Source organism: Centruroides sculpturatus, unplaced genomic scaffold (assembly GCF_000671375.1).
Source record: "Centruroides sculpturatus isolate CEXI.00-Female unplaced genomic scaffold, Cexi_2.0 scaffold129, whole genome shotgun sequence".
Classification (NCBI taxonomy): Eukaryota; Metazoa; Arthropoda; class Arachnida; order Scorpiones; family Buthidae; genus Centruroides; species Centruroides sculpturatus.
The window spans coordinates 655314-669411 of record NW_019384478.1 but is presented as its reverse complement, the minus strand read 5'-3'; the positions used below and the strand labels follow the sequence as shown (position 1 = coordinate 669411).

At 25.4% G+C, this 14098-nt stretch overlaps 1 protein-coding gene across 2 annotated transcripts in view; it reads right to left on the bottom strand.

Moving 5' to 3' along the window:
- Nucleotides 1-1036: 1036 nt before the first annotated feature.
- Nucleotides 1037-14098, bottom strand: part of LOC111621372 (calcitonin gene-related peptide type 1 receptor-like) — a 28856-nt gene continuing 15794 nt past the window's right edge. Inside the window, exons 10-14 of one of the 2 annotated variants that reach the window (XM_023363480.1) lie at nucleotides 3611-3677; nucleotides 3421-3506; nucleotides 3204-3342; nucleotides 1889-1930; nucleotides 1037-1341 (exon numbers count right to left, since the gene is read on the bottom strand). In XM_023363480.1, the coding sequence (XP_023219248.1) occupies nucleotides 1183-1341; nucleotides 1889-1930; nucleotides 3204-3342; nucleotides 3421-3506; nucleotides 3611-3677 (493 nt within the window). In that variant the 3' untranslated portion in view covers nucleotides 1037-1182. Of the gene's footprint in view, nucleotides 1342-1531; nucleotides 1669-1888; nucleotides 1931-3203; nucleotides 3343-3420; nucleotides 3507-3610; nucleotides 3678-14098 lie in introns of those variants that run through there. The other variant, XM_023363481.1, reaches the window with a different exon arrangement.

The following is a 14098-nucleotide window of genomic DNA, read 5'->3' as shown; positions in this document are numbered from 1 at the left end:
ATATATATATATATTTAAAATGGTTATATTTCAGAAATATGTGATTTAATACAGAAACTTTTACTGTTTCCTCAATAAACTTTTGTTAAATTTATAAGAAAAGTAACGTGATTGAAATATTCGATTTTTCGTTCCTGCTTTTATTCGAACTATAGCAACAATGTTTTGAACTATTTACAAAATCTGATATAAGTAAATAAAAAATTCAAGCAATTTAAACCTGAATAAAATAAGGTATTGTCTTCTTTAACGTAAATACAGATACATCAAACTTATTGATGGACTAAAGTATAAAATTCGCGAGTAAATTTTTTCCATATGAAATAAATAAATAAAACATGAATAAATTATTGTTCAATTTAAAAGTTGATGATCAAAATATTTTAATATTCATAATATATAACTTTTAAATAACTTTGTAAAATAATATAAATTATTAAAACTATCAAATTTGTTCCTCAAAATTATTTAAAGTCAAGTTTATTATTAAAAATTTACTATTGTAGAAATATATTTTTAATTTGATTACATTAGACGAAACAATATTAATAAAATATGATTTATCAACCAGTAAAATAATAAAAATTCACTCATTACAGATAGATACTGTAATGTCAGAAATGAAAACAGAATCATTGGGCTGCAATTTTCAAAAGTTGCATTCCCATAAATTCCCTCTGGCGTCCGTCTGTCTGTCCTTACTTAATCTCGAGAAGGGAATGAGATAAACAAAAATGGAGTCCAGATATGAAAATTTTAGGAGCAGAAGGCCCTATTAACTATATATGAACTTTCAGTTTAGATTCGAAGTCACGTTATTTCAATTCAAATTTTCTCTTGAACGAAGTTAGATAGATGGTCGGCGTGACTCCATTGTTAACAGGAAAAGTATGAACAAAACACCACTAAAATTGCGAGCATTGTGACGAAAAATTGTAGTCCGGTATTGTGACGATGTCACAATAAATAATTGCTCGTTTTTATTAACATTAAAAAAAATTGAAATCGTGTAAGTTTTCAAATAAAAATACTAACATGAAATTAAAAGTAGCTTTTATTTGTAAACACAATGTAAACAGATTAGTAAGATTTCCCATGACAATAATAAACACAGTTTTTACAAATTAAAGTTGAAATTTAGAAAATGTCTTTTCTTCACGCAATATTTGGAATGTTCTTTCATTACTTGGAATTCCCATTGTTCGCAACTTTGTTTTCGAACATATTAGACATTTCTGTACAAAGTGATAAACGATTTAACCTAATTTTAACACTTGATTTCTGTGTTGAGATCTGCCTTAATTGATACCTTTTATAGGAACGTTTAAGTAACGATATAATCTGAAAAAAAATTTTAAAACATTTGATTATTTTTATATAAACAAAATATTTCATATTAATTATACTATTTAATAACAGAAAAAGTTTTTAATGAAAAAATAAGTGGATAATAAATTAATAATTAAAATATTAAGATTTTATTAAAAGATTCTCGTATTTGAATATTATATTAAACGTACATGTTTTAAAAAATGGAAGAATGAACCCCTCTCAGCTGGAACCACTTTTCGGTCGATGATACGAACGATTAGATTGCTTCCAATCTGAGGATGGTAATTTCTGTTGCAATCTGTATCTCTCTATCGACCTCCAGATCAACATTTGTATCTGCGAATGACAAGACCAACTGAGAGGGATGCTAATACATTCCATATTTATTTTATCATTTAAAAAAATTATTTTACTCAAAATATTTTGAACTAAAAAGACAAAATTTATGATTTTTACTTCTTTAATTTATAAAAGTTCCTGTAAACTACTTAATTTACTATTTTTAAACTTATAGTTAATGTTAATAAAGCAAATGTATAAGTAAATCAATACTTACTTCACCATTTAGATAACAAAATATAAGTGCAACGAGAAAACCCTACAAAATAAAATATTAAATGAGTTCTGGTTTTAAATATAAGATATTGTAATACTATTTTTATACGTAGAATTTCATTAAAATAAATTTTATGTAATGTATTTTTTAGAGATTACATTTTAAGACAATTAAATGTTAAGAGATAGAAATAATTATTTTTTTTTTTAAAGAAAGATAATTCGAAGGCAATATTAATGTACAGTTGTAATTATTTTTTCAAATATATCAAGATGATGTCAAGTAATTTTTATTTTAATAAATTTTGATTGAAAAATTATAAGTTTAATGAAAAATTCAGAAGTTTTTATCATTATAAATTCGTTTATCTCATTGATTCTAGGATAATATTTATTTCATTTAAGAAATAAAAACATGTTTTAAAATATATTATAGTTCTAAATATTTTTTTTATTTTTTAAATCAATATTTTCATTTAATATGCTTAATATAAATTAAAGTATATTAAAATTCAAAAAGTTATATTTCTTTATAAAATAAAAGCGTAGCTTAATAAGATTTAATTTATAAGCTTTTAAATTTCTATTTAAATTTGAGCGGAAGATTTATTTAGAAGTATTCAAAGAAAAGTCAATTAATATATAAAATATTAAACCTTTAATAAATTAATTTATATGATTTTTTTTTTAAAAATAGATTCTGAAATTTAACATATTTTTAAAGTAAAATATATATATTTATCTATTTCTGTTTGAGAAATATGCGGGTATTTCAACCTGCTTTGAATATTTATAGGCGACAACATTTCAAGTGGATTTACTTGGATCTATCGGATATTGTTTAGTGGTGATTTATTTCTTTGAATAAACGAGTGACAAAGATGTTAAAAAATATATAAATTTAAGTAAAAATCAGTAATATTTTCATGCTTACAGATTTTTCACTTTTGATATTTGCAAGTGTAAATGTGTCTATAATAACAATATAAATATGGAAACATATTCGACTTCGTATGTTCTTCGTTATGAAAGAAAGAAATGTATTTCACGTATTCTCATTTCAATTCTAACAAAATATTATTATTGGTTTCTTTAAAGTTATAAATAGAAAGAGAGCCAGACATTGCAAGAAACTTTTACAATTTACTCTGTATAACACGTGCGTATAAATGAGTTCTGCGTTTACAATTGATCCAAACAATCAATGATACGGAATACGAAAGCTTTTATACGTAAATCAATTTACTTAACATTTAATAAATTAATAAATATATAAATTTACAAAATAAATGCTTTTTTTAATTAATTATCCAAACCTGTAATCCGTCCAGTGTGTAAGTAAAAAAGGTGTAAGCATCGAGCATTTCACACCCACCAGACTGTGGTCGATAAATAACTAGAAAGAAATGCAGACCAAATAGCGGCACCAACACTAATGTTGCTCTGACGGCTTTTCTTTAAAATAATTTTAATTTATTAAAACTTTTAACAGGCAAAAATATTTATTTTCGACTCATTAAATAAATATAATACCTATATTGACTTGGCTCGTTGGCGTGAACGGCTCTCAGTTTTGTTACTAAGACTTGAATAATTCGACACAAAAAAGCAAAGTTCAACTATAAGATAATTGAATTTTTATGTTATAAGATAGAAGTAAAAATCGATTATTGATTATAATAGAAAGTAGAAATTTATCTGTATGTTGTTGTAAGTTACTTACCACCAAACTCAACATGTTAGGTATATTGAGAGTCCATTCGTAAGGGTCAGCAGGCATTGCCCAACAACTATAATAACATTGAATGAACTTGTGAGATATGTATTAAATTTATCACTAAAAACGAAAAAACTTAACCAAAGTTATTATTTTTATTATTGTTGTCTCTGTAATAATTTAAAATATTTGCTTTTCCAACTTGCACATTAGAACGACGAAATTAAATAGAAAATTATTGTAAAATAATTATTAGAAATGCATTTATATTTTATTGAACACTAATTACAAATTAAAACAAACATTTTATATTAAAACTATCTTATTAAAGATTAATTTAGTTCACTTGGCTTTATCCCGTTTCATTAACCTTGACAGTTAAAGTCACCTGCAGATGAAGTTGAGTAGAAATTTGTCAAACATGTAGTTAAGAATATTGTATTTGAAACTATTTGTCTACATCTCAGATTCATTTTTGGAGCTGAATAAAGATTTGATATTGATTGGAACGGCTAGATTAAACTTACAAAATTAATTTATACTGGCTTGAGACTAGAGTTAATTAGCCGGATCAACGCTTAAATATTCTGATGAGATAACTAACTAACTTGTACCTTGAAATCACGAGAAGAATATCAAATTAGATAATTTATTCAAACGAAAACGATAAGATATATAAGATTTATTTAAACCATTTCGATATTTTATACGATTTTATGAATTAATTTTTAAATATCTAACCGAGATCTTAACATCACAAAATTTAAATAATATGCTATTAATTTATAAAGTTGAATATATTAAGATATATCTTCAATTTTAAATTCTGAACAAATTATTTTCTATTTTATATAAGTTAAAGAACGTTATTTCATAAGGAGTTTTATAACATTGGGAGAACAATTTTGACAAAATCAAGTGATAGTGACTTATGTTGTAACTTTTTAATGAGCAGAGGTAACGTAAAAGTTCCAATGATAAAGTTAAAGAACACCATTTAATTAATCTAAAACCATTTTCTGGAATTCAAATAAATTTAGGACCGCATAAATTTAAAGTTGTAAATTATGTAGTCCTAAATGTGTTTATTTGAATCCAGAAAATGGTTTTAGACTAATTAAATGGTGCTCTATAACTTTGTCATTGAAACTTTTACGTTACCTCTGCTCATGAATTAAAAAGTTATAAATGACCTGAAACATGATTTTTAAAGTCGACAAAAATGTCCCATACAATTTTCCATACACGACTTTCCTATGTAACTACATTAATAAGATTAATTTATCTTCAGTATTTTGGAATGAAAGTGATGCAAGGCACTTTTGATAAGATTGACTTTGTTGATCATTTTACTTATAGGCTAATGGATTATCGCTAGCCATTAATCTAGTCATAGCATTAATCCTGTTTTCATAGATGATCTCATATTCAATTAGATATATCTTAAGCATGTAATCATTTCTTGGTTCAAATATCAATAATAATGCAAATACATGAATATATTAAAAATATATTTTGATTCATTTTATGAATGAATTAAAACTACTAATGAATTAAAATTACTAATATAGACTAGTAACAGAAGACAGTAATCTGTCTGAAAAAATACAAGAATTGTGACAAAAATAAGAAATATTTTTAAAAAATTACGATAGTTTTCGACGAAATATAAAACAGCCGAACAAACTGATGCTGAAATAAAAGCCTCATCTATAACTTATTACTTTATTAGAAAAAAAAGCACAATGCAGTAGCTCGATTGCTTGATCAGTTAAGACGAAACGTCAATACATTAAGACTACATTGAATCATAATTATATACATTGCGAGCGAAGTGACTGTCAATAGAAAGGTCAGCGTGAATGAAGAATGCAAAGTGATGGACTTTCCTGTGTAATTTACGATAGTTTATGGGGACTGCATTGAATTTGAACACGAATCTTAATTTAAAAGACATAGGCTAGGACAAAAAATGAAGTGCATCCATATATACTAATTAATGCTTCTATATCTGTTACATGTGATTCAAAACTACTAATACAGATGCAAAACGATTCAGCATAAATAATAAAATAGAAAATAGAAATAATTTAAATGGAATATGATAATTCTAAAGTTTGTATCATATCATCCATTTAATGTTTGCTTTTATTAGACAATATAATAAAACGTTCAGCACACAATAAATCCTTTGATAAAAAAAAAGTCCAATCAAGATACCATAGGTACATTTTCTTAATGTAGTCCAAAAATAAGGTATCTTACATATCTCCGCTCCAGTAATGACATCAAATATGAATGACCCCATACAATGCAGATAAATTAAAAATATGTATTTGAAAACTATTTACAAACTAATTTTAAATATATATCGTAGATAAATAAATGAGTATAGAATTTATTATTTTTTTTCAGAAACATTTTTCTACTGAAATCTAAAAAAGTTTTCGGCTACCTATATTCATTTCTTTGTTTTTTATTTAATTCCTTAACTTTAATATAATAGTTTAATTTGATATAGGAGTCCAATATGTATTTTGTTCAATGTTCCGTATCCCTGGGCTGCCTTGATATTATGGCCATTTTATTGTTTATTTTCTTCAAGATCAATTTTAAGAGCTCTGTTTTCTCTAACTTTCAATCTGTTAGATACATAATACATAACATTCATTCTCAACCTTGTGTTAGGTTTTCTTATATATTGTTGTTAATTTTCATTTTATTGGGATCTTATTTGTTGTTTCAGATAGAGAATTTATTAGAAAAACGACTAAACAATTTGAACAAGTTGTTGGGATAACATCGAATTTAAAGCAAGCAGAAGGTGGTTGGATAAATGCACGGAATAGTTTTCAATAAAAATCTATGGTGAGAATGCAGAAGTGCAAGAGGAGAATAGCACGATGTAATTGAAAAGCTTACCAAAAAATACGAAACTATAGCCTGGATGACGTTTTCAACGCAGACGAAACGAGCTTATTTTTAAATGTCTTCCAGGCAAAATAATGATGCCGAAAAGTGATTTATGTCATGAAGGTAAAAAAAAGCAAAGAATGTGTAATTGTTCTTTTGGGAGGAAACATGACAGGTAATGAAAAACTGCTTTCGTTAGTAATTAGATAATGTTTAAAGCTTCGACATGCAGCAAATAAAAAACAATGCATGACGTCAATGCTTTTTCTAGCTAACTGGAAAAGTAAGATACTTGCATAGTTGACAAAACATTATTTTTTTTAATCGACAATTGCCGTGGTCATTTGGTAATTTTCATTGTAAAAGTTATAACAGTTCAATGTTTTTTACCAAGTACGACTTCTATGTTGCAACAACCTGTAGATCAAGTAATTATTTAAAAACTTTAACTTACGATACGGATACTTATCGTACGAAAGATGTATGTTTTTATAGATGGATGACTTGAGTTTGGAATGAATCTGCTAGATGCAATGCAAATGATTAATAATGAAATTCTGCAAACCACCATTGTAAATTACTTTGCAAAAGCAGATTTCAATCAACGATTTGTTGATACTTCGAATAAATTGGAATTTCCGTCATAATCCATCGACTGTATCGGAAAGAATGGAATGAGGAATTTTTCCTTGCTCGTTGTTGTAATTAGTGGCCAGTCCCATTATAACTTGGCCTCTTTGTGCTCTCTGAGCGGTAAGGGGCCTAAAAACCACAAATAAAAAAAAGTCCCATTATAACAACGAGCAAGGAGAAAATGTTATTCGAAGATTTTTGTCAACTTTGACAATGATCAAGCTGTCTGTGAACACTTAGGCCAAGACTCCACTAGCGTAAAAACGGCGTAAAAATCCCTCGTAAAAGCTTTTAATCACTGGCCCTGATATATTACGCTTGAGCAGGTCGTAAAACCAGCGTAAAAGCGAGTTGAGCAGTGTTCAACTTTGGACACGAATACGGCCGTAAAACGGCACCATCCACCAATCAGAAGTCAGTTAAATCTAGGTCATTGTAACGAGATGCGAAAATAGCAGAAAACGAGCTTTTGTGTACGTTCCCTCGTGGCTACTCTAGAATAGATCTGGAAAGATTTATCGAAAACATCTGAAAGTATTCGTGTATCTACGACAAGAAGTATCCCGATTATAAATAAGGATGCCTAAAACACGCGATAATAAGGACGGCCAAAGGAAAATCCTTCAATTTAGAGGAGTATATAATGAAAAAAGTTAAGCTTAATAAGTGCTGTATATTATCTTAATTAATAATACGATAATAACAGTTAATATATGAAAGTAAAGATATTATTTTTACTACATTTGTAATTATAGTACAGAAAAAAACTTGTAGAATATAATCATTGTCTTTATAACTTCGACAGTACCGTCGCCGTAAAAACTTCGCTAGCCACCGCAATTCAGACGCAAACGCAAATAGGTCACACGATTGAAAGTTTTTATGGCGAAGGTTTTTACGCCCGTTTTTACGCTAGTGGAGTCTTGGCCTTATTTCGTTACCTCACCGTGAGGTGAGGTAACGAAAACCAAGCACAAGAAACAAGCGATGACGACAAGCAAGAAATAAATACTGTGAAGGGTAAATATCCTGCTCTTCCATCATGTTGTGAAGTCAGAAAAGCTCTGAAGATTTGAGTAAGCTTTCTAGAAACTACATTATTTATGAATAAAATGCTGATGATATTGACTATATACAAAACATTGTCAATAACACGAAGTGGAGAAAAGTTTGAGAGTTATAGAAATTACCTTTATTTTAATGAAATCGTGAATACAATGTAGTTAGACTTAAAAAAATTATACTTTATTATTTTTAAATAAGTGTATGTACAAAATAACAAAATATTTTATATTGAAACAAATTTGTCATGTATATCTTCGATAATTCATTGCTTCTTGCTCAACAATATTTTCAATAATGATATAATTTAGAAAATATCTATATAATCTACTATATATACAGTAGCGGAATCTACTAAATTTTTCTGTATATATATATATATATATATACGAATTAATACATTAAAATTTAGAAACATTCTTATACCCAACATTAAAAATATTAAAGATTTTAACTTAAATCACATAAAAAATAAGAATAAATGTTAATAAATTTGGATAAAAGTTATTTATTTTCTTTATAGAAGCACGTTTATTATATCAAGAAATTATTCAATATTAAATTTATTTTCAAATCCTAAATGTGCAATTAATATTAATTTTAAATATTGCTTTTAAATTTTTTCAGTTTTAAATTTTAGACATTTAATAATTCCATGTTTTCTTAAAATAATTTTTACACGAAATTTATTTTTAATTTCAAATTTAACAAATAAATGAAAACTTATAAAGAAATACCACGTACATCGTTATTTATTCATTTTTATACATGTAATGTTTTGACATGATTTTCGCAATTAACATTTACATAAGGGATGATCTATTTAGACTTACTGTGAATTATAATTATATTTGCAAATATTTATTGCAATTTTTAAAAATAATAACAATTTAATATCTAAATAATTTTAATTATTTGAAAGTAATTACAGTAGTTACGATTCCTGAAACATCGCTTTGGACATTTCTTATATATGACTAATTGCTTACCTGCAATATTAAATTTTTATCAAAAACCTTCATCATTAACTGCATAACAGACGATAGATATTTACTTAATAGAATAAAAATAAATTAATGAATAAAATAAAAATAAAAGAGATTTGAGAAAAAAAGACGTCCTTCGAGAACATAAGTTAAAAAATAATTATTAAAATTTTTCTAGAAAATATTAAAATTTTATTAAAAAGTTATTGTCAGATACGCCTACCTTTTATAATTATTTTTTCCTGCTAATTGTCATTTAAACAGTTTTTTAACGACGGTTTCATCATTAAATTCTTATAACATGTTATAACTGTTTTTACTCTTTGAAACTTAACATCAGACCGCCCATTTTTCGTAACAATATTTTAATAAAGTTTTTCTATTATTTTCCAAATTTATGACGTTCAAAAAACTTTTACTTTATAATAAATGACATAGAATAAAATTATTATATATTTAACAATGAATTTATGTAGACCTGATAGAATCTAATAGATAGAACGAAGAAACTGATTTACATATTCTTATAAAATTTTTAAGGATATATTATTATATATACTTTAAAACGTTATAAGGAAATATTTTATTTAAAGTAACTTGACAATTTTAAACATATTAACTACTTTAGAAATGAGATTTCTGAGAGTTGCTTATTTTTAACCTATTTTCTATTTTGCTTTAATGGTTATCTAACATATTTTCTTTTAGAAAATATTTTCTATCACGCGTTGGTTTGACAATATTCTGTCTTTCCAGTTTCTGTCCGTCCAAATTATTTTATTTGTCATTCTTCTTTACAGTTACATATCATTTATGTGGCAGTATCTTTCTTAAAATCGAAAACTGTTTGTCCCTATGCTATTTTTTTCACTCAATTGCCACTTACTCTTTTTTTTTCAATAGAAGATTTGACATAAAAATAAACTTAGTTTTTTCTTAATATAAATGTTGTTTGAAAATTTTTATATAAAGTTTTATATTTAGTTTACTTAAAAATTACATTTACTGTTCAACATATGTACACAAAACACGCATACACAAGCGCATCCATGTTGCGACGGCTAAAGTTAGTGAATCGAATAATGCCAGTATTATCCGTTTAATACTAACTTTAGACAAGTGTTTTGGTTAAAGGAAGAATAAAACTTAAAATTCGAGCTTTATCCTGATAATATGGAGTCTATCTACAGTTATTTCTATAGATCTGAATATAGATATTGCATTTCCATGGGCATGAGATTTTATTTTTTAGCTGCTGTGTGAATTGTGAGAACAGGACAATGTTACCAGTCTAACAATTTATTGGGAGATTTTAAGTCAATAGATAATATGGCGATGATTTTTTCAACCTGGTGATTTTTCATGCCTCCGATAAAGTTCTTAAAAAGCACATGTCAACTTCAGGACTCCATTGTATTAATAAACACAATTGAAGACAAATATAAAAATAAGTATTTTAAAAGTTTTCTCTAACACACACAGGATCAATTAAAAAAATACTGCGACACTCTTATTTGAGGTCAAGTGCCGCAAAAAAAGAGAAAAAATCAAAAACATTAAAAAGCTTCACCAGAGTATCTCCAATTTCTTTTTAATTGTATTTACAGTGATTAACCCCTGTATATGTTATTTAACGTCTATATACTATACAGTATTCATTTACATATAGAAATGTAAATGAAAATGAATGAAAGTATTTTCATTTACATTTCATGTAAATGAAAATACTTCTTTTTTATTATTTTAAACTAAATTTGCAATTTATAGCTTTACAACATTATTAGCTAAAATGTGCAATTAATATTAATTTTAAATATTGCTTTTAAATTTTTTCAGTTTTAAATTTTAGACATTTAATAATTCCATGTTTTCTTAAAATAATTTTTACACGAAATTTATTTTTAATTTCAAATTTAACAAATAAATGAAAACTTATAAAGAAATACCACGTACATCGTTATTTATTCATTTTTATACATGTAATGTTTTGACATGATTTTCGCAATTAACATTTACATAAGGGATGATCTATTTAGACTTACTGTGAATTATAATTATATTTGCAAATATTTATTGCAATTTTTAAAAATAATAACAATTTAATATCTAAATAATTTTAATTATTTGAAAGTAATTACAGTAGTTACGATTCCTGAAACATCGCTTTGGACATTTCTTATATATGACTAATTGCTTACCTGCAATATTAAATTTTTATCAAAAACCTTCATCATTAACTGCATAACAGACGATAGATATTTACTTAATAGAATAAAAATAAATTAATGAATAAAATAAAAATAAAAGAGATTTGAGAAAAAAAGACGTCCTTCGAGAACATAAGTTAAAAAATAATTATTAAAATTTTTCTAGAAAATATTAAAATTTTATTAAAAAGTTATTGTCAGATACGCCTACCTTTTATAATTATTTTTTCCTGCTAATTGTCATTTAAACAGTTTTTTAACGACGGTTTCATCATTAAATTATNAAATATTAAAGATTTTAACTTAAATCACATAAAAAATAAGAATAAATGTTAATAAATTTGGATAAAAGTTATTTATTTTCTTTATAGAAGCACGTTTATTATATCAAGAAATTATTCAATATTAAATTTATTTTCAAATCCTAAATGTGCAATTAATATTAATTTTAAATATTGCTTTTAAATTTTTTCAGTTTTAAATTTTAGACATTTAATAATTCCATGTTTTCTTAAAATAATTTTTACACGAAATTTATTTTTAATTTCAAATTTAACAAATAAATGAAAACTTATAAAGAAATACCACGTACATCGTTATTTATTCATTTTTATACATGTAATGTTTTGACATGATTTTCGCAATTAACATTTACATAAGGGATGATCTATTTAGACTTACTGTAAATTATAATTATATTTGCAAATATTTATTGCAATTTTTAAAAATAATAACAATTTAATATCTAAATAATTTTAATTATTTGAAAGTAATTAGTTACGATTCCTGAAACATCGCTTTGGACATTTCTTATATATGACTAATTGCTTACCTGCAATATTAAATTTTTATCAAAAACCTTCATCATTAACTGCATAACAGACGATAGATATTTACTTAATAGAATAAAAATAAATTAATGAATAAAATAAAAATAAAAGAGATTTGAGAAAAAAAGACGTCCTTCGAGAACATAAGTTAAAAAATAATTATTAAAATTTTTCTAGAAAATATTAAAATTTTATTAAAAAGTTATTGTCAGATACGCCTACCTTTTATAATTATTTTTTCCTGCTAATTGTCATTTAAACAGTTTTTTAACGACGGTTTCATCATTAAATTATTATAACATGTTATAACTGTTTTTACTCTTTGAAACTTAACATCAGACCGCCCATTTTTCGTAACAATATTTTAATAAAGTTTTTCTATTATTTTCCAAATTTATGACGTTCAAAAAACTTTTACTTTATAATAAATGACATAGAATAAAATTATTATATATTTAACAATGAATTTATGTAGACCTGATAGAATCTAATAGATAGAACGAAGAAACTGATTTACATATTCTTATAAAATTTTTAAGGATATATTATTATATATACTTTAAAACGTTATAAGGAAATATTTTATTTAAAGTAACTTGACAATTTTAAACATATTAACTACTTTAGAAATGAGATTTCTGAGAGTTGCTTATTTTTAACCTATTTTCTATTTTGCTTTAATGGTTATCTAACATATTTTCTTTTAGAAAATATTTTCTATCACGCGTTGGTTTGACAATATTCTGTCTTTCCAGTTTCTGTCCGTCCAAATTATTTTATTTGTCATTCTTCTTTACAGTTACATATCATTTATGTGGCAGTATCTTTCTTAAAATCGAAAACTGTTTGTCCCTATGCTATTTTTTTCACTCAATTGCCACTTACTCTTTTTTTTTTTAATAGAAGATTTGACATAAAAATAAACTTTGTTTTTTTTAATATAAATGTTATGTTTGAAAATTTTTATATAAAGTTTTATATTTAGTTTACTTAAAAATTACATTTACTGTTCAACATATGTACACAAAACACGCATACACAAGCGCATCCATGTTGCGACGGCTAAAGTTAGTGAATCGAATAATGCCAGTATTTCTACTGGCATTATTCTAACGTTTAATACTAACTTTAGACAAGTGTTTTGGTTAAAGGGAGAATAAAACTTAAAATTCGAGCTTTATCCTGATAATATGGAGTCTATCTACAGTTATTTCTATAGATCTGAATATAGATATTGCATTTCCATGGGCATGAGATTTTATTTTTTAGCTGCTGTGTGAATTGTGAGAACAGGACAATGTTACCAGTCTAACAATTTATTGGGAGATTTTAAGTCAATAGATAATATGGCGATGATTTTTTCAACCTGGTGATTTTTCATGCCTCCGATAAAGTTCTTAAAAAGCACATGTCAACTTCAGGACTCCATTGTATTAATAAACACAATTGAAGACAAATATAAAAATAAGTATTTTAAAAGTTTTCTCTAACACACACAGGATCAATTAAAAAAATACTGCGACACTCTTATTTGAGGTCAAGTGCCGCAAAAAAAGAGAAAAAATCAAAAACATTAAAAAGCTTCACCAGAGTATCTCCAATTTCTTTTTAATTGTATTTACAGTGATTAACCCCTGTATATGCCATTTAAAGTCTATATACTATACAGTACATATCGGTAATCTGTAAATGAAAATACTTCTTTTTTATTATTTTAAACTAAATTTGCAATTTATAGCTTTACAACATTTTTAGCTATGATATTTCAATAAAATAATTTTTTCGTCCATTTCATTTTGTATGCAATAAAGAACTAATAAATTCTACTTGATTTAAAAAACAAAATTCCTTCTTTATCCATCT